The 21,809-nt window shown below is 45.2% G+C and overlaps 1 protein-coding gene across 1 annotated transcript in view; it reads left to right on the top strand.

Annotated features, from left to right (window-relative positions):
• The window catches only part of LOC137615232 (DNA repair protein XRCC3-like), a 400,961-nt gene that overhangs the window by 75,911 nt on the left and 303,241 nt on the right, over nucleotides 1–21,809 (top strand). The window contains exon 5 of the mRNA XM_068344925.1: nucleotides 6,719–6,925. Within this exon, the coding sequence (XP_068201026.1) occupies nucleotides 6,719–6,925 (207 nt within the window). The remainder of the gene's footprint in view (nucleotides 1–6,718; nucleotides 6,926–21,809) is intronic.

The raw sequence follows: 21,809 nt of genomic DNA, 5'->3' as shown, positions 1-21,809 counted from the left end.
AACCACTGGAACTTCTGAGCTGGAGAGAGGCGAGATTTCTTCTCGTTGATCTTGAATCCCAGGTGTTCTAGGTACTGGGTGACTTTGTTGCAAGATTTTACACAATCTTCGGGCGATGGAGCCCAGACTAGCCAGTCGTCGAGGTAGGCCATCACCTGGACGTTTCGGAGGCGGAGCTGTTGTACTATGGCGTCCGCCAGCTTTGTGAAGATCCGAGGGGCCACGTTGAGGCCGAAGGGCATGGCCCGGAAGGCGTAGCTTTTCCTTTGGAGTCGAAATCCTAGGTAGGAGGAAGCGTGATGGTTCATTGGAACGTGCCAGTAGGCATCCGCCAGGTCTATGGAGACCCTGTAGGAACCTCGAGGCAGAAGGGTCCTTATCTGTTGAAGAGTCAGCATCTTGAACTTGTCGTTCGCTATGAACTTGTTGAGGGGGGATAAGTCCAGAATGACTCTGAGTTTGTCGGAGTCTTTCTTGGGGACACAAAACAGTCTCCCTTGGAACCTGGTGGACTTTACCTTCCTTATCACCTTCTTGTTCAAGAGATCTAGGACATATTCTTCCAGAAGGGGGGTTGATTGTTGGAAGAATTGCTGGAAGGTTGGGGGTGGTTGAGTCCAACTCCAGCCTAGACCCTTCTTGACGATGCTGTGTGCCCAGGGATCGAAGGTCCAACGATCCTGGAATTGGCGGAGTCTTCCTCCCACCGGAAGCACTTCATTGCTTCTGGTGTCCCGAGGGCTTGCTGCCTCGGCCGCTAGCTCCCTTTCCTCCTCTGCCTCTGGAGGGACGGCGAGATGCGTCTCTGCTTGCACCTCTGTTCGAGCCTCTACCTTTGGGACGAAAGGTAGTTGTCTGTTGCTCGAAAGCAGGGGTGAAGACCTGTGACTGTGACAACACCGGTTGGGTGACCAATTGAAAGGTCTGTTGTGGCTGAGCTGCCACTTGGGAGGTAGCGGGTCCCGGAAACTGACGTCTTGGTTGACGTTGCTGGGGTTTCTGTTTTTGGGATTTCCTCTTAGGTTGAGGTCCTTCGTCCTGAGAGGGTTTCCTTTTTCTTGACATGCCCCACTTGTGGAGAAGGTTCCTATTCTCCGTGGCGGCTTTGTCGGTGATTTCCTTCACAAGGTCAGAAGGAAAGAGGTGTTTGCCCCAGATGTTGGAGGAAATCAGCCTCCGGGGTTCGTGTTTCACAGTGGCACCTGCGAACACGAATTCACGACAGGCTCTCCGAGCCTTTATGAAGTGGTACAAGTCCTTCATCACGGTTGTCATGTGGGATTTGGAGAGTACCATGTAGTGGTCTGGTACTCTGGTGTCACAGGCCATAATTTCAAGTTGGACTTGGTGAGACATAGATGCTGCGAGCCTCTCCTTCGTATCTTGTTCCCGACGAAGGAGGTGATCGTTGAGCCTAGGGAGGTCTTCGTTAAACTGACGTCCGGCGACGTCAGGATCTAGCTTTCCCACGACGAAAGTGTGCTGGATATCCTTCCAGTGTCGAGCGTCAGGGGGAGTGACTATGGAGAAGGGTCTGCACTCCTCCAGTGCAGGGCAGGCTTTCCCCTCTTCCACAGCTTTAAGGCACGCAGTGAAGGCCTTTTCCAAGAATGGAAGAACCGCATTTTCAGGTGCGACATAAGTAGGGTGCTTCTTGCTCAGGGCCGGAAGCTTGGAGCAGGTAAAACCCCTACTCTTGAATGTGTTGGCTAGCATAGCCTGGGCCTTCGCGAGATCGAACACTATCTCTTCCTTGGGTTCGGTCTCTTCCTTAGAGGCAGGTTCGGAACGAAGTCGGACGTAACAGTCCGGGTAGGCCTCAAAGTTTGGGAAGAACTCCACGTCTTCCAAAGGGACCGTGCCGATCTTGTCGCTGACAAAGATCCTGCCGGTCGCGATAACCATATGCTCAGCATACCTCCACGGGTTGGCATGTGAGCAAGCGGGGAGATCCTTAACCGAAATCCTCTTCGGTTCTCTGGATCCCATCATGGACCTGATGAACTCCTGATTCTCCTTTAACCTGTCGTCCATGACGGCTCTAATCAACCGGATCATTTCTTGAGTGGAAGAAGAGGGATCCGGGGTCGTGGAGGTAGACGGGATAGATACTTCCGTCGGTGTAGGAGTAGGAGCGGAGATGGAAGGAGGAGCGACCTCTTGCTCCGACTCGGCGTATTCCACCTGGTCTTCATCATCTTCAGCTCCTTGAGCCATAAGAGTCTTCTCTGTGTCTTCCGAGACGTCCGACATATGTTCGTCATCTTCAGAATCCAGGCGGCACTCGTGCATGGACTGAGCCATGACATCATCAGGTTCCACTGTAATTTGGACAGTGGGAATCACATCCTTGGGTACCACTGAATCAGGGGAGGCCTTAGGGAACAAGAGTGACCTCATTTCTTCAGTGGCCAAGTACGGTCCGGTGGCATTCTTCTGGAAGCCACGCACCCACTTGCGTAGCTTCTCCCGAGAAGTGTCCCTGACCTCCGCTGAGGGAGGGTTATGGAAGGCATCAACTAGTTAAGCCTGGCAGACCGTACAATCCAGTGGGTCCCAGAATTTCAGATCCCCTTTCTTGTTAGCACAAGGGGCGTGAGTCCTGCAAGCCGTATGCCCGTAGAAGTGCGGGCGTTTCACAGCGCAGAAGTCGAAGTCACACTTCATCTGCTCCTCCTGTGGAAGAAAGAGAAAATGAGTATGGGGGAGTCATAAGAATGGTTCTTAAGCTAAGTTAAGATTAATCATTAATATTAACTTAAAGAAAGGGTGTGATGCATAGAGATTGAAGTAGTAAAGAGAACATACTCCATGCATCTCGCCCGTCTGGCTACCACAAGCATTATCCCTGGGTAATCCGAGATGGCCGAAGGCACAGGATAGTATTCCCTGAAATTCCACAGGGCAATGGAATTCCATGGAAAACCAAGGATAAGTTTGGGACTGAGATCACTCAGTCCCCAATTTGGGGAACTAACAGGTCCCTTAGGGTAACTGCTCCCGGCAACCAGCCGCGCTAAGATGCACGCAGCATGCTGGAATATTGAAGAATGCAAAGGGACAGCATGATTACTAATAGAACAGTACCAAGGCACTGATCTAAAGAGTGTAAACAGGCTATCTGTTTGCAGTGTAGGGCTATCAGTATACAAGTGATAGCTAGGAGAAGGGGGTGCAAGTATCCTTGACGCCTCCGGGAGGTTCCGGCAGACCTCCGGCACGCCGGAGGCCGCTCCAGCAGAGTTTCTGGCATTAGGACAGACAAAATGTAAGTCAAGAGTAAAGCCAGGGTGGCGGCCGCCGGCACAACGGCGGCACGCCGGCAGAGGAGCGGCGGCTCCGGCGGTCGGAGGATGCCGGATTGGTGACTGGGATAAGGATGGTTATAGCTGAACCAGGTTGCCGGCAGTAAATGCCGGCACTCCGGTGGCCGACCGGCAGGCGGACGGTGAAGCTAGGAGGAAGGAGGAAGGCCGTCGGCGGGAGCCGGCGGCGGTCGACAGTCCCCCGGCAAGCGGGGGGGCTGGCGGCATGAGGGTAGGGGAGAGTCACCAAGGTAGGAGGCAGGTATCGCCGACAGTGGAGGCGGCAAGGGACCGGCACCCGGATAGAGAGAGAGACAGGGGGAGGGATGTAAGAAGTCCAGTCATGGAATCCAAACATCCCCCCCTGAGAGGGTGTACCCATGATAGAGGCAGGCTCTATCACCCAGGAGCTGGGGTCGCAGGGGACCGGGGGCAGGGTAGCCCAAGGGAGGGCTAGGGGACACCCAAGAGGGGAGAGACCTCCACATGCAGAACGCATCCAGTGGCTAACCCCATAGGACACTATGAAGGGTATATGTACCAGAGCGGACTGCACAAGGAAGCTCAAGGTAGCCCTATCACTCCACCCTAAGGAGGAGTTGTAGGACAGGGGACAGATGGGTATAGACTAACCTAAGTGTAGGCTAGGCTATACAAGAGATAGGTGGGGAGGGGAGAAGAGAAGAGTCTTCCAAGGAAGGGGTTCTGTACCAGAGCGGCCACTAGGGAAAGGGAGGACACTCCCTAACCTAAGATAAGGCCGCTAGGCTGAAACGGTGCATGGGTACAGTTTCAGCAGGGGACAGAGTAACCTTCCAAAACCTAACCTAGAACAGGGCTAGAAGCCCTGAACTAGGAAGGATAGAAGACATATCGCTATGGCAGGACGGTCATAGACTATTCCTAGCCATAGAGGTAGGGCTAGCCTAACCTCACTCTCGGACGCAACCCTAAGGGGGGGTCATTCCCTTAGGGAGGACTGAGAGGCGATGAATACTCCATTAGACACTTGATCCCCTTACTCAGAAAGGAAATCAAGGCTAAACAGAGGGAGTGCCAAGGCAGGGGATGAAGGAAGCATATAGGGGTCCTACGAGGAGGTTAGGTTAGTTAGGGACACTAACTAACCTATCCCCTATATGGTCCCTGAAGGCGAAAAAACACTTGCATCACGGTCGAAAGTATTGTAAAAATAATGCCACTATCTTCATAACTTAGCCTAGGATCACTAATAAAATCATGCATGAACACTTATATACAGGCGCTCTGGCCTGGGGGCTATAGTAGCCGACTGGTATGAGGTCAATCGATGACCGATAAAAAGCGTCGAAACACGATATAAAAGTTCCTAGCTATGAAGACTAAATAAACTAATGTATTCGATTAGTAAATAAGGCCGGAAGCGTTGTTGTGGCTAACTAAATAAGGCATGCATAACAACAACGACGCCATAAAATGGCGGGTCCAGTAGAGGCACAGCTCTGCCACAGAACAGCAATTATCTCGGAAAGTAATATTTACTTTACGGTCAGAGCTTAACTAAACAATACTGGAACCTTGTACTCAACTTTCCAGAAGAAGGCGAGGCTGAAGGTACCGACATTACGTAGATGCAAAGCGATAAGTAAAGCACAGGGAAAATCCGTCTAAGTAGGGCGAGCTACTGAACAAAGGATAAAGACGGACGTGACGTCATTTAAGCAATGGCGCCCGTTTGTTTACGTCTCGAGTATCAGTAGTAGCCACGAATGAGATTAGCTATGGAACGGCTCCCAGCTATTCTCAACCCTTACACACCGAAGCATTAACTCTGTTCGGGGTGTAGATAGCTATGTGGCGCATTAATACATGCGTCCCCGGTTGATATACGATGTCTTAAAAGGGAAACCTTTAGGATACTCGCTCCAGAAGTTAGAATTCTGTGATAACCTGTGGTTAAATTCTCTGGGAATATCTTAGTAGTTATTTACCCAAGGAAGCTACCAAAAAGGAACCTTCCATCAGGACGCCATGGCTTGAGCCCAAAAAAGGTAATAGAGGTAGTGTCCCTATTTTGTTTTTATGGCTGAGGTTCCACAATCACCCACTAACCAAAAATACTCTGACATTCCTTGTTAAAATTTGATCACAGAAGCGCAGAAGGAGTTAGATAAAAAAATCATCTGTGCTTTAGAGTGAAGACGCATGATATGAGTGCAGTTACTTCCCTGATTTTTTGTATGAATTTTCTTTGGAAAGTTTCTAACAACAGTTCCAGGGCATACCAAGTAGGTGTTTGCAAAACAATATCTTAATAAAAGAATTCTTCAATACAGTACAATACTGTATTTTTTATTACTTTGGTAAACATTCTCGAATCCTGCTTCTCAAACTTTAATTTAAACAGTTTATCAAAGTAAGGTAGACAATTAATCTAGACTAGGTTTGTAACCTTAATCTCGTTACATCACATGCTTTCAAATTTATCCGTGTCTTTCCTTCAATTGCAACCAACCTCCCGCAAAATATGGGAGTTAGCAATAGGAACATCAGTGGAGATTCATAGAAACAATTAGGATGTTAATAATAGATTTTATTTCTATACTCACCTTCTGTTCATATGTATGCCCACCCTCCTCCTTAATGACTCAGTATCAAAAGGAGATAACCTAAGCTTTCTACCACTATGTTAGAGTACTATATTCCTTTGTTAAGAGCATGTATTATTTGAAGCAAAAGAAAATGGAATTTTTTTTAATTTTCTAAGTTTTACAGGGGAGTCTCAATTAAAACGGGCTTCTGGAGAAGAAGCAACACAAACATGAGTTGAGTATAGAAATAAGGAACTTTATTACAGTAGTAAAATCATAATTTTGTTTACCCCATCAGGTTTTACTTCTTACTTATTAAGTCACTTCTTTACAAAATTCATTCAGCTTCTGACTGTGTAGTGGTAATTTTCTTTGTATAGTCCATGTATAACTACCTTGATCCAATAAAGTATACAAATATTTGTCTACACTATATTAGAGGACTGTGTTTTGGAAAGTTGGTAATAATGTAGACAAGGTGTATGAAGTGAGTGAAGAGATGGGGAAGTTGTGCAAGGAATTATTTTTATAATTATTATAATAAAAAAATTGTGTATACAGTACTATAGATAATATCCCTTTCATCATTCCCACACCACATTAGGTATAGGCTGGGTAGACACCTGTTTTTTATTTTTTGGGGGTGATGGTAACTCCATTATAAGTAAGGGGTTTGTGAAAAAAAATCATTATGAAGAAATATACTTTATCCAAACAATTTTTTCACCTAAGTACAAACCATTGTCCAAGATTACTAGAGTAATCTGTAGGTACCAAAGTCCACCTTGTACTGTAAATGTAATGCATTTCACCTAATGGTTATTTTGTCATGATTAATTTCAGGAGAATTTTTTGTATTGTATCCAGTACCAGTTGTCCACTCTGATGTCAAAACATGAAATTGGAATTGTAATCTTAGATACTATAGCTGCAGTATTTAGATCTGATGAAGGACCAGAGATTAATAGACTTGTGACATTCAAAAAGCTGAGACACAAGATTCATGAGCTTAGTTCCTTGAAGAAAACTCCTGTTATAGTTTTGAATCAGGTAAGTGGGTGCATACTTTTTTGTTAATGTACTGGGTAAGAGTTATGATAACCTGCAGTAAACATCCCTGCCTGGCAATTTGTTGGACTGGAGTTTGAAACTCACTCAAGCTTGACAGTTTATAGTTGTGTGTGAAACCTCACCATCTTTGTGAGCTAGGGATGGGGGGTTTCAGGGAACCTATTGGGTTACCTAGTGAGTCATCAGCAGCCATTTTCTGGCCATCCCTAGTCCTAACTTGATGGATTGGGGCTTGGGAATTAATTATATATATATATATATATATATATATATATATATATATATATATATATATATATATATATATATATACAAATATATATATATATATATATATATATATATATATATATATATATATATTATATATATATATATATATATATATATTATTGGGCTCAAGCCATGACGTCCTGATGGAAGGTTCCTTCAGTAGCTTCCTAGGGTATATTTAACTACAGTGGATATTCCCAGAGAATTAAACTAAAGGTTATCACAGAATTCTAACTTCTGGTGCGAGTACCCTAAAGGTTTCCCTCTAGGATATCGTATATCAACAGGGGACGCATGTATTAACACGCCACATAGCTATCTGCACCCCATATAGAGTTAACACTTCGATATGGAAAGGTGGAGAATAACTGGGGAGCTGTTCCACAGTTACACTCATCCGTGGCTGCTTTTGGTACTCGAGACGTAAACAAACGGGCGCCATTGCTAAATGACGTCACGTCCGTCCTCATCCTTCTGCCTGTAGCTTCTCGCTTTAGTCGGATTTTCCTTGAGTGCGTTTTTCATCTGCTTACATCGCCTTTATGTCGCTACCTTCAGCCTCGCCTTCTTCTGGAAAGTTGAGTACCAGGTCCCAGTATTGTTTAAATAAGCTCTAGCCGTAAAGTAACTTTTACTTTTCTTAAAATATTGAGTTTTGTGGCAGAGCTGTGCCGATACCGGACACGCCATTTTATGGCGTCGCTGTTCATGTTGCATGCTTTATTTAGTTAGCCAGAACCGCCCTCTCCGGTCATTTAACTAATTAATATTATTAGTTATTTAGTCTTCATAGCTAGGAATTACTTATATCGTGTTTTAGCGCTCATCAGTCTCGGTCGCCGTTCGACCCCATACTAGATCGCTAGCTTAGCCTCTAGGCTGGACAGCCTAGTGCTTGTTTTCATGCATGATATTTACCAGTGTTCCTAGGTTAAGTTATGAAGATTGTGGCATTATTAAACATACTATTAACTGTGATGTAAGTGTTTTCGCCTTAGGGGACCATATAGGGGACTGGGTTGATTGCGTATCTTTCCACCCTAACCTAATGTAGGGACCCCTATATGCTCCCTAATCCCCCCTGTCTGCGGGCGTTCCCTCTGTGTAGTCTTACTTCCCCTTCTATATAGGGGAATTTTGTATACAATCAGAGTATTTTCGCTTCTCTGCCTACCCTAAGGGAATGACCCTCCCTTAGGGTCGGACCGAGAAATAAGTAACGGCTCTGCCCTTCCTCATTTGCACCTGGTTGGGTTACTCCTTCCTCTCTGCAACTTGTGATGTGTCTTTCAAGCTTTCCTAGCCTAGGAGTTAGCCCTCCTTCTCTAGGTTAAGCTCTGGGGGTTGACTCTGCCCTATTATAGTTTGGGATGGTACTCCTGTACCGTTCTCATTCTGGGCTACCTAACCTAGGTTAGGGAGCGTTCTCCCTTACCTTGGTGGCCGTTCTCATACAGAGTCTCCTCTATAGAAAGACCCCTCTTCTTCCCCCTCCCCACCTATCCCTTTGGTGTAGGCTTGCCTACACACATATGTCCTTAGTCCTACAACTCCTCCCTTGGGTGGAGTGGTAGGGCTAACTTGTTCTCCCGCTGGGCTGGCCGCTCTGGTACACATACCCTTCATAGCGTTCTATGGGGGTGGTTGCCGGCAGCGGTCCGGCCGGCGGGGGTTTCCCCCCTCTTGAGTGCCCTCTAACCCTCCCTTGGGTTACCCCAGGCACCCGGCCGACTGCCGGCTCCCTGCCGCCGGATGCTAGGAGTATCCACTCCTATCATGAGTGCACTCTCTCCGGAGGGATGCCGGAGGGGTATGAGATCTTACCCCTTCCATCCCTCCTTACCTTTCTCTCTTTCTATCCTGGAGCCGGTCCCTTGCCGCCTCTACTGCCGGCGATAACCGCCACTACCTCAGGTGACATTCTTTCATAAGATGCCCTCCCCCTCTAAGACGTCAGCCTTCCGTCGACATACAGCTGACGTCCCACCCCTCATTTTACCTAGTAATAGCTGGCCGACCTTCGGAGCCGGCCACCGGCGTGCCGGCGGTCTAGGTATACAACCATATACATATCTATCTTATGAATTGATCCAAGCTCACCAGGCTGTCAGCCTTCGGCAGCGTGAGCCGCTGCCCCCTGCCGGCGACCCGCCGCTGTGGCGGCGGTCGCCACGATGGTATTATACTTTAGATACTCAGTGTGTCTGTCTTGATGCCTTCCACCCTGCAGGACCGGCCTCCGGCGTGTCGTCGGTCTGCCGGCACCCTCCTGAGACGTTAAGGGACATGCACCCCTTCCCATACCTGCCGACAACATGCCGACAGTCAAAATGCTGCAGCCAGATGGCTTGGCCACTTCTATAAATAGGTATTGTCTTACCATCCAAGATTGTGGCTATGCTGTTTGATTGCACATTACAATATTCCAGCATACTCTGTGTGTCTTAGTGCAGCCGATTGCCGGAACCTACATTTAATAAGGGGTTTCTCCTATACCCCTTCTACTCCAGGGATCTGAGTGGTCTCAGACCCTGCTACACCCTGTGGGCAATTTCTGTTAGATGCTTAGCTTCTACCCACCACGGCTTATCCATATGGATTTCCGTTTTGTGACCTTCGGCCACAAAAGAAATTGCCTACTGATAAGGTTACGGTAACCGACTGGGCGGGATTCACAAGTATGTGTCTATCTACTTCCTTTCCCGCTCATTATTCTCAAGCATTATAATGCCTTGTAAATTACTTTAATGTTTGAAAATTTAGATTAACATATCTTAATTTTAGAGTAATGTAAGTCATTCTTATGCCTTCCATGTACTCATGATCTCTTTCTTTTACAGGAGGAGTATATGAAGTGTGAGAGGAACTTCTGCGGGGTGAAGCGGCCGGACTTCTACGGGCACAAGGCGTGCCGGACCCACGCCCCCTGCGCCGCCAAGAAAGGCGACCTGAAGTATTGGGACCCGCAGAACTGTACAGTCTGCAAGAGTCGTTTGGTCGAGGCGTTCGACGATCCTCCTTCAGCGGAGGCAAGGGACAACGCTCGAGAGAAGCTACGCAAGTGGGTGCGTGGCTTCCAGAAGAACGCCACCGGACCGTATCTCGCCAACGAAGATTTAAGGGCCTTGCTTTTTCCAAAGGCATCCAAAGACTCTGTGGTCCCCCGTGATCAGATCCCCACCGTCCAGATCGTGGTGGAACCTGATATTGTCATGGCCCAGTCCATGCATGAGTGCCATCTAGATTCCGATAATGTGGAACATATGTCGGAAGTGTCAGAAGAGACGGAGAAGAACCTCATGGGCGAGGAACTCGACTATGAGGAAGATCAGGTGGAATACCCTGATTCGGAGACCGAGGTCGCTCCCGCTCCTACTCCCGCAGCAACTCCTGCACCGTCCGAGGAACCTGTTCCTTCGACTTCTGCCACCCCGGACCCTCTTCCATCGGCCACTCAGGAGGTCTTCAAGATGCTTGAAGCCCTCATGGAAAGAAAACTACGAGAAACCCAGGAGCAATTCCGTACTACTCTGGTTAATCTTAAACAACCGAAACGGATTTCGGTTAAGGACCTCCCCACTTGCTCGGAAGCTAACCCATGGAGATATGCCGAGCATATGCCAATCACGACTGGAAAAATCTACATCAGTGAAAGGGTTGGCTCTATCTTGCTGGAAGAAGTGGAATTCTTCCCGAATTTTGAGGCTTATCCGGACTGTTACGTCCGGCTCAGGTCCGAACCAGCCTCAAAGGAAGAGACTGAACCGAAGGAGGTTATCGTGTTCAATCTCGCGAAGGCCCAGGCTATGCAAGCCCAGGCGGTGAAGAGTAGGGGTTTCACCAACTCCAAGATGCCGGCGCTTAGCAAGAAGCATCCAACCTTCGTTGCGCCGAATGCTGCGACTTTCCCCTTCATCGAAAAGGCCTTCACAGCGGTCTTAAAGGCAGTGGAGGAAGAGAAACCTTGCCCTGCACTGGAGGAGTGCAGACCCTTCTCCCTTACTGTTCCTCCCGATGATAGGCACTGGAAAGACGTCCAGTCGACCTTCACGGTAGGGAAATTAGAGCCTGACGTAGCCGGTCGTCAATTTAATGAGGACCTCCCAAGGCTAAATGATCACCTCCTTCGTAGGGAACAGGATACGAAGGAGAGGCTTGCCGCGTCGCTGTCCCGCCAGGTACAGCTAGAACTTATGGCCGGGGATACTAGAGTCCCGGACTTTTATATGGTCCTAGCCAAATCGCACTTGGCAACGGTGACGAAGGACCTATATAGCTTCACTAGGGCTCGCATAGCCTGTCGTGAATTCGTGTTTGCCAACGCAACGGTGAAACACGAACCCCGGAGGCTGATTTCCTCCAATATCTGGGGTAAGTATCTCTTTCCTTCCTCTCTGGTGAAAGAGATTGTAGACAAGGCCGCCACAGAGAATAGGAACCTTCTCCACAAGTGGGGCATGTCAAGGAAGAGGAAATCCTCTCAGGACGATGGCCCTCAGCCTAAGAGGAAACCTCAAAAGCCGAAACCCCAGCAACGTCAACAGAGACGGCAGTTTCCGGGTACCGCTACTCCGCAAGTGGCCACACAGCCACGGCAGACCTTTCAGTTGGTCCCCCAACCAGTGGTGTCGCAGTCACCGGTCTTTACCCCTGCATATGAGCAACACGCTACTACCTTTCGTCCCAGAGGTAGGGACTCAAGCAGGGGTTCTGGCAGAGATTCGTCTCGCCGCCCCTCCAGAGGCAGAGGAGGAAGGGGAGCTAGCGGCCGAGGTGGCAAACCCTCGGGACACCAGAAGCAATGAAGTGCTTCCGGTGGGAGGAAGACTCCGCCAATTCCAGGATCGTTGGACCTTCGATCCCTGGGCGCACAGCATCGTCAAGAAGGGACTGGGCTGGAGCTGGACTCAACCACCCCCAGCCTTCCAGCAATTCTTCCAACAGTCAACCCCCCTCCTGGAAGAATATGTCCTAGAACTCTTGAACAAGAAGGTGATCAGGAGGGTAAAGTCATCCAGGTTCCAAGGGAGACTATTTTGCATTCCCAAGAAGGACTCCGACAAACTCGGAGTCATTCTAGACTTATCCCCTCTCAACAAGTTCATTGCGAACAACAAGTTCAAGATGCTGACTCTGCAACAAATAAGGACCCTTCTGCCTCAAGGGGCCTACATGGTCTCCATAGACCTTTGCAGACGCCTACTGGCACGTTCCGATGAATCATTACGCTTCCTCCTACCTAGGATTTCGACTCCAAAGGAAAAGTTACGCCTTCAGGGCCATGCCCTTCGGGCTCAACGTGGCTCCACGGATCTTCACCAAGCTGGCAGACGCCATCGTCCAACAACTCCGTCTTCAGGGCGTCTAAGTGATGGCCTACCTAGACGACTGGCTAGTCTGGGTGACATCGCCCGAAGATTGTGTAAGAGCCTGCAACAAGGTCACCCAGTTCCTAGAGCATCTGGGATTCAAGATAAACACCGAGAAATCTCGTCTCTCTCCAGCTCAGAAGTTCCAATGGTTGGGAATCCATTGGGATCTTCAGTCACACCGCCTTTCCATCCCACAGAAGAAAAGGAAGGAAATAGTAGGGTCTGTCAGAAGACTTCTAAAATCCAAACGGATCTCAAGACGACAGCAGGAACAAGTTCTCGGCTCTCTACAGTTCGCTTCTGTGACAAACCCAGTGTTTCGCGCACAGTTAAAGGATGCCGCGGGGGTCTGGAGACGTTTCGCATCCATCGCTCGAAGAGACCTCAAGAGAGGGCTTCCAAACAGACTTTGCTCACTTTTAAAGCTGTGGTCGGAAGCAAAGGCCCTGAAAAGGTCCATTCCTCTTCAACACCCGCCTCTATCGATCAACATCCACACGGACGCTTCACTGGAGGGTTGGGGAGGTCACTCCCACCAATAACAGGTTCAAGGAACATGGTCTCCCCTATTCAAGACGTTTCACATCAACATCTTGGAGGCCATGGCGGTTCTTCTCACCCTGAAGAAACTCTCCCCGCCTCCCTCGATCCTCATTCGTCTGACTCTGGACAACTCGGTGGTAGTCAGATGTCTCAATCGTCAGGGCTCGAGATCGCCCCAGATAAATCAGGTACTTCTTCCGATCTTTCGTTTGGCAGAAAAGAAGAAATGGCACCTGTCTGCAGTTCACCTACAAGGATTCCGCAACGTGACGGCGGACGCTCTATCAAGGACAAGCCCAATAGAGTCGGAATGGTCTCTAGACGCAAGGTCATTCTCCTTCATCTCTCACCAAGTTCGGAACTTCAGATCGATCTCTTCGCGACGAGCGACAACAATCAACTTCCTCGATATGTGGCCCCGTACGAGGACCCCAAGGCAGAAGCAGTGGATGCCATGTCACTGGACTGGAACAGATGGTCCACGATATACCTGTTCCCCCCTCTCAACCTTCTGCTGAAAGTCCTCTCCAAACTGAGAACCTTCAAGGGGACAGCAGCCCTAGTGGCTCCCAAGTGGCCCCGGAGCAATTGGTACCCCCTGGTCCTGGAGCTGCAGCCCACGCTGATTCCCCTCCCTGGCCCAGTTCTCTCCCAACAAGTACAGAAGTCGACTGTCTTCGCTTCATCACTGAAAGTCAGGGACCTTCATCTCATGATTTTCTCTCCTTAGCCGCAAAGAAAAGGTTTGGAATCTCGAAGAAAAGTCTAGACTTCCTCGAGGAATACAAGACTGAATCTACACGACGGCAATACGAATCTTCCTAGAGAAAGTGGGTCTCTTTCGTCATGGCAAAAAATCCTACGGAAATCACCATTGATTTTTGCATGTCCTTCTTCATTCACCTTCATGGACAAGGCTTAGCAGCCAACACGTTTTCCACCTGCAAATCGACTTTGACTAGACCACTCCTGTACGCCTTCCAGATTGATCTGTCCATCGATATCTTCAATAAATTACCTAAGGCATGCGCTAGACTACGCCCAGCACCTCCGCCAAAACCTATCTCCTGGTCCCTGGACAAGGTGCTCCATTTTGCCTCTAACCTGGACAACGATTTGTGCCCTCTAAAAGACTTGACTCAAAAAGTTATCTTCCATTTTGCTCTCGCCTCGGGAGCCCGAGTCAGTGAAATAGTGGCATTATCAAGAGAAGAGGGTCATATCCTGTTCGCAGATACAGGAGAGCTTACCCTCTTCCCTGATCCGACGTTTCTCGCTAAGAAAGAACTACCCACCAAGAGATGGGGCCCTTGGAGTATCTACTCCCTGAAGGAAGATGTCTCTCTATGCCCAGTGGAGAGTCTTAAGGTCTATCTTCGAAGAACTTCAGACTTCGGTGGAGGACAACTCTTCAAAGGAGAAACATCGGGTAGTGACGTGTCACTGAAACAACTAAGAGCGAAAATCACCTACTTCATTCGCAGAGCGGATCCTGACAGTACACCCGCAGGTAATGATCCTAGAAAAGTCGCGTCTTCTCTGAACTTCTTCCAGAGCATGGATTTCGAAAGCCTTAAGAGCTTCACAGGATGGAAATCGTCGCGCGTTTTCTTCAAGCACTACGCGAAGCAAGTGCATGAAGTTAAACATTTCGTGGTAGCCGCAGGTAGTGTTATGAAACCTGCCATCTAACTCTGCATAGAACAGTGAGTTACTTGGGACTTTAACTCTACGTTTGTCTGTGTTGACTCTTTTGTGATACATAGTGATTTTATGGACACTTAGTGTTTCTGATAGACTGTTTTTACCAAGGTGAAATGTCATAGACTTTACAGGAGTGCCACATGCTCTAGGGCATGATGTGTTTTCTTTGAAAAAGACTGACGTTCCTCTGGAACTGGTGTTTCTAAAAGCGAAATTTCCTTTCAGATTCAAGATTGAAGTCTTTATTTTCTATGTACATTATTCTTTATTATTGTAAATAAAATTTATATTTATTATTGCAATTGTTATTACAATAATCTGCAATCTTTGAAATAAAATGTCTATTTTATTACATGTGCGTCTCTTTCCGCTCCTATTATTTATTATGAAATATACGATTGTCATAGTTTCATTTACCCCTTTCCTTCTGAAAGAGAAGAATAATATAGATATACTTGTATTATATACTCACTCATGCTTTGATAATATTCCTACCTGAATATTTACCTTCGTCCTGCCTTCGAGACCAGATTGATCTCTCCTCCAGGGAGTGTAGTAAATGTTAATCACTTACCTATGCTTGATAATATTCCTACCCGAATATTAACCTTATGTCTTGTCTCCGAGTCCTGCACGAACTCTCCGCAGGGTGAGTAGCTCTTCAATGATCGCTTCTCTGCCAGGGGGGCAGGAAGCTGGTTCTTCACGGAACCTCTAGTAAGGACATGTTACATACCTCTATTCGAAGCCCTTGGCACTTGCATAAAAAGGGGAAAATTTCCACGATACATTAATTCTCTGGTACACTTCCATCAGGACGTCATGGCTTGAGCCCAAAAAACGGATTTTGAGCGAAGCGAGAAATCTATTTTTGGGTGAGATAGCCATGACGTCCTGATGGACCCTCCCGTCTATTCTAGTCCAGCCTTTCAGGCCCCGCCCTGTCCTGCTGTATCATGGAGATTAGCAAGAAGCTGGCCTCAGGATGAGGACGGACGTGACGTCATTTAGCAATGGCGCCCATTTGTTTACGTCTCGAGTACCAAAAGCAGCCACGGATGAGTGCAACTGTGGAACGGCTCCCCAGTTATTCTCCACCTTTCCATATCGAAGTGTTAACTCTATATGGGGTGCAGATAGCTATGTGGCGTGTTAATACATGCGTCCCCTGTTGATATACGATATCCTAGAGGGAAACCTTTAGGGTACTCGCACCAGAAGTTAGAATTCTGTGATAACCTTTAGTTTAATTCTCTGGGAATATCCACTGTAGTTAAATATACCCTAGGAAGCTACTGAAGGAATCTTCTATCAGGACGTCATGGCTATCTCACCCAAAAATAGATTTTTCGCTTCGCTCAAAATCCGTTGTATATATACAGTGATACCTCTACATACGATCTTAATTCGTTCCAGAAACTACTTCGTATGTTAAAACGATCGTATGTTGGAGCAAATATTCCCATAATACACAGTAATTTGTTTAATTCGTTCCTCAGCCTAAAAACCCATAATAACTCCTTAATAAATTACTACACATAATTACACATAACATTAATACAATTGAATAATACAGAAACATCTAAAAAAAGAATATTGTAATAATAAAGAAATAATAAATAAAAAAGGGGTTTTTATTAACACTTTACCTTAGCGACAGGCCAGCGCAGGTGTAGGGACTGCTACGCAGGAGGAGACGGAAGATCAGTGAGGAGGTAGAGACGGCGACTGCGATAACGTACGATAACTTACTCTAACTTACACTACGTGAACTTTAACCTAACTTAGCTTTTTTTTTTTTTCATTTTTATAATTTTATATTTTTTTTTACATTTTTTATCTTTTCTATTTTTAATTTTCATCACTTTCACTTGATTCGGTCTTCCTTTTCTTTGCTTCACTTTCTTTCTTTTCATCATGATCACTAGACCGTTTCGTAGATTTTTTAAAGAAACTATCAAGAGAAAGTTGCTTGTCCTTTATCCATATTAACAAAAGGCGTTCCATCTCTTCCAGGGTAGGGCTACGAGGTTTAGAAATAATCGTGATCCCATTTAGAAGGTTTCACTGCTTTAATGGCTGCCTTCTTTTTTAGGATCGTCGAGATCGTAGACATATTCCGGCCATATTATTTAGCCAGATCGCTAACACGCAAACTTCGCTCATGCTTTTCTATTCTTGTTTTAGATCTAATGAAAGTATTGACTTCTTCTTTTTCTCACCACTACTACTTCCTGAACCGAAACTAAGCTTTTTAGGACCCATGATTACAAAACACAAAAACAAAATGTGAAAAAGGAAGATAAAAAGCACTGTTAGTAACTGAGCGAATAGAGAACAACCACATGATGCGCACGAGATGAGAGGACTGATCAAGGCGACGCTCGATTGGCGTCCCTCCGATGTGCTGCAGTCTAGCGGCGTCAACAAGAAACTACGATCGACGCTTTCGAGAAAATTCCACGCGTACGCGTATGATTTACGTCGTATGTTGGAACAAGACTTCGGGTGTCGAGACAGAAAGTTGGTCGAATTTTAATTCGGATGTTGGAAAATTCGTATGTTGGGACAATCGTATGTAGAGGTTCCACTGTATATATGTATTTATATGATATTGGCTCATGTCTGGGAACCAAACATATAATATTACATATATTACGTCTGGAGTGCTAAAGAACCTCTGTAGTTCTATAGTTCCAAACTCACCTGTTTGCTTTTACATTAAATCTGTTATGCTTAGAAAATTAATACACAAACTCTGAAACAGTTAAATAACTCCCATACAGCAATATATAATGAAAATCCAAAGGTCTCTTGAGTACACTCTAAACAAAACTGGGTAATTATTTTTAAGAATTATCCAAGCAAACTTACTACGGTTCTTTACAGGATACAAGGGAGGCTGCACTGATAATTGAAATAATACACTCTTTACAAAAATAAATATATTGACATAAAAACAAGATAAATCACTCGAAATATTAAGTCTGTACAAAACTCAGATTAAGACAAAAATGTTATGATCAGAAAATTATATAATAACATTGACTTTAGATATTAAATCTGAATAAACCTTAGACTAAGACAGAAGAAATACTTATGAAAATTATACAATCACTTGTTTCACCTGAAATTAAATCTGAATACAATATTTAAGTTTGATACTTAATGAAAATAGATAACCAGATCACAATACAAGAACCTATCACCTTCCTGCAGGGCTGTTTACAAAAACTCTAAGAGAAATTTGATAAGTACTCACTATGATTACAAATACTTGTCACACCAAAACTTCGTTATTTCACTGAACTCTTTTAAAACAATACAGAGCTGCGTGCGAGAGTGAGAGAGAGGGGGAAGATGGCTGTCTTAAGGCTGGAATTCTCTATCTGTCTATCTATGCTACCCTGGGGTTGCCTTTATAAGAGACCTAGCTACTTCCAGAAGATTCCAGGAGAACGAGTTCTGGAAGCGTGGGGCTGGGCAAGGCGTCAAGAGTTACCAAGTATTGCTCTCTCGAATGCTTACTCACGCAACAGGGAGACGGATCCTGGGTTTCCTGGGCAACTATCATGCACAGCGAGGCAACTCTATCAGCTAGCTCCGCTCACCCTTTGTCCCCGAAATACAAAAAAAAGATATCCTATCACTAGGTTTTTTGTGAATTTTCCAAAGCACTTGGCATATTGCGTATTCTCTCACAAACATGACGCAATACCTCATAAAAATATAAAAGAAAATATAAAAGAACTTTACATAAGCCCTAGTTCCTATCTTGCATGGTCACATAACACTCTCAAACAGGTTACGTAAGACCTCATGACAAAATTATGTGAAATAAGAAAGTTAATTCTTAAGAATAACGTAAATTTACATATACTGACTTAAATAAAGAATACTGTACAATAAAATTAACGACAAAAGTCTTACATAATTTTCATAATTAACTTGAATCTACACAAGAAGAACTCATCTTAAGAGCTGGCTAACCTCTCTTCAATGTACAAATAAACTATTTACTCTACACTAGACCAGCTTCGTAAGATAGATACCCCCAAAAAAGATTATTTATTCTGGGCCTGAATCAATCGATTCAGCCCAAGACAAATAATCTACAACCAAGTTCTCTATACCTAATATATGCTTCACATTAATACAATGCGGTTGCAAACATAATGACCGCCTAGTTAACCTTTGATTATTCCTCGTTGAAATCCAGTGCTTGAAGTATCTGTTTCGAAGTTAATATGGTCTTCCTTAGATTTTTCCTTTTTCCAGGTATCTCGATAACGTAGGTCTGGTCACTGTTCTTCTCCAAAATCCGGAATGGTTCCTGGAACTCGTTGACGAGAGAGAATCTCCTTTCCGATGCATAGACCAACACCTGCCGTCTTACCGTAAACTGTCTGGTCATAATCTTTATACCAAACCTGTTCTTCATTCGTCCTTGACTCGTTTTCACGTCTCCTAAAGGAAAATTTCCTTAACTCGCCGATTCCTTTCCTCAAATCCTTGACATTTCCTTCGTCCGTTTCCTTACGATTCTTCTCTTTTTTTTGCCAACATTTTCTTCGGTCCTATGTTGAAGGGCTCTCCTTGTACTTCCTTTGGGCGTTAGGGAGCTTCCTTGATGCACTCGTTGGGCTTTTCAGCCCTCTGATATACGTGACATGCACGGCAAAACTGGCTCATGTCCTTATGCATGCCAGGCCAGAAAAAATGTTTTATAATCTTCTCCGTCGTCATCCTTATCCCCATATGTCTTGCCTCGTGTTCTACGGCGGTCACCTGTCTTCTCAACAGTGCGGGAATTAATATTTGACGATATCTCCCATTCGGCATTCCCAGGGATATCGGCGGGTCTATGCTTCCTCATAAGCAACCCATTCTTAACCTTTGATTATTATTTTTCATCTTATTAACAAAAGTTAAAGGATTATGACCTGAATACACTGTAATTTCTTCATAAGCAACCCATCCTTAACCTTTGATTATTATTTTTCATCTTATTAACGAAAGTTAAAGGATTATGATCCGAATATGTACACTGTAATCTCTTCATTGTGTGGTTGTTTTACCATAACAAGTTGGAGACTGCTGTGCCATCGTCTCATTCTCCACACGGTACAATAACTCTGTTAACATTGCTTCCTTCCGTTGCAATCCTATCACCCTTTTCTTACTCACTTGTCCTACTTTTAACGCTGAATTTTCTATTTCTTCTTTGTCTGCTTGTCTGACGTTCCTCTTTGCTAGGGCCTACTTGAGAGTTTTCTTCTTGCATACCATCAAGGGAATCCTCTTCGGAAAACAAATCCTCCAAGTTCATCGATCCTTTGATTTCTTTTTCTTCTTTTTCAGCCACTTTATTCTTCATACTCCCAGTGGTAACACAACTAGGAAACAGATACGGGTAGTCCTTCTCGAGTTCAGTCGTAGGACTATACTTCAATGGTTTCTCCATTACAATGGGACAAAGCACGAACGGTGCTCTACCAGCCTCATTTCCCAGCAGGACACCTACTCCTTCGACAGCCAATGAATCCTTTACCGCAAAGTAAAAATTACCTGTCACCAATTTGCATGACAGTTTCAAACAGCAAATAGGGGTAACCTCCTCACCTCCTATTCCCTTCAAAATAACCGAGTCTCCCGTGAGAGACTGATCCACCAATGGGTGTACTCCTCGTACCATCACACTATGGTTGCAACCTGTGTTGCGCAATATCCTGACCCGGGTTCGCTCACTCCTGTTTATTGCTGCTAACATACTTTCATAAATATATGGTTTAAAGGCATCCACGCTGTTTGGATTTGTCCTGTTCGTCGTGTAAACGGTGGCTGGTTTATTTTCCTCTCCATCCTTTCCTGCTTGCTTCTTAATTTTTATTTTTGCACAAAATTTTTTACATCCATATTTTACTAACTCCATTATGATTTTAGAGGCTGTGATATTGAAAGACATTGTTGGCTGGAATGATTCATTTGTTTTATGCCATCCAGAATTGTCTCTTGGCTTAATCTGTTTGCTTATCTTGAATGCAAGACTTATCTTATGAACATATGTAATTAACCCTTTGGATGTGCGGCAACAATGCTGCTCTTTTAGGTAGCAACTACTGTTCTTTATTCTTTTACCTGAAGAGTAACCATCTTCGTTTTTGGGAATATCGCTCGTAACTTTTCCCTATAAGGACCAAAGAAATTTTCCCACCTCTGTTAATTCTTTGGGGGAATTTACTATCCAATAATTCATTTGATACTGCAATGGTACCAAGGCTGGCAAAAAATACATGACTGGGTCATCTTCAGCTAACATTAGATATGCCTGAATCCACTTTTGTTTTCCACTAGCAAATTTGTCACCCCAGTTAGTGCCAGAGAAATTATGTATACCAATCAGACCCCGGTATTTGGATTTTCCTATTACTCTACCAATATCTAAAATATAGAGGTTAATCCTACTATTAATGGGCCTGCTCTGTCATTTTCAACTAAGTCTAATAATAAGATTAGTACATCAGTATTAGGGGAATATGCGATGATGACTTCTTTTTGTGTCATATCATGGTGGCAATCAGTCAAGCGTAGTGGTATAAGTGTATCCACTTCCTCATGGTTATGTTCTTTCACAAATTCAGACAACTGAAAACCCTCGTTAACAACAGTTTCAGTTCCCTTAACAACAACCACCTTCTTGCTACTACCTTTGTATTTAGTTATTATTGCCTCTACAAACTCATGCGTCAGAGAGGATGTTTTTCTTGATTGAGGAAATGATGACGTTTCTAAGACTTTTAAAGTTTTTCTTCTGAGTTGTGCTTGATTTGTCTTCTAGAGAAAGTATTGTGAGCTAGTAGTTGACAAATCATATTGATTGCTGACTGTGCATCCTCTTTCTTATGTCCTTTCAATGGTAAAGAATGAGGCCCACACAGTAAAACTTCAATAAACATACTTGTTAGAGGAGG

This window comes from Palaemon carinicauda, chromosome 21 (genome assembly GCF_036898095.1).
Source record: "Palaemon carinicauda isolate YSFRI2023 chromosome 21, ASM3689809v2, whole genome shotgun sequence".
In the NCBI taxonomy this organism is placed as follows: Eukaryota; Metazoa; Arthropoda; class Malacostraca; order Decapoda; family Palaemonidae; genus Palaemon; species Palaemon carinicauda.
Note: the sequence above shows the minus strand (reverse complement) of the source record. Positions and strands in the feature narration are given on the sequence as shown.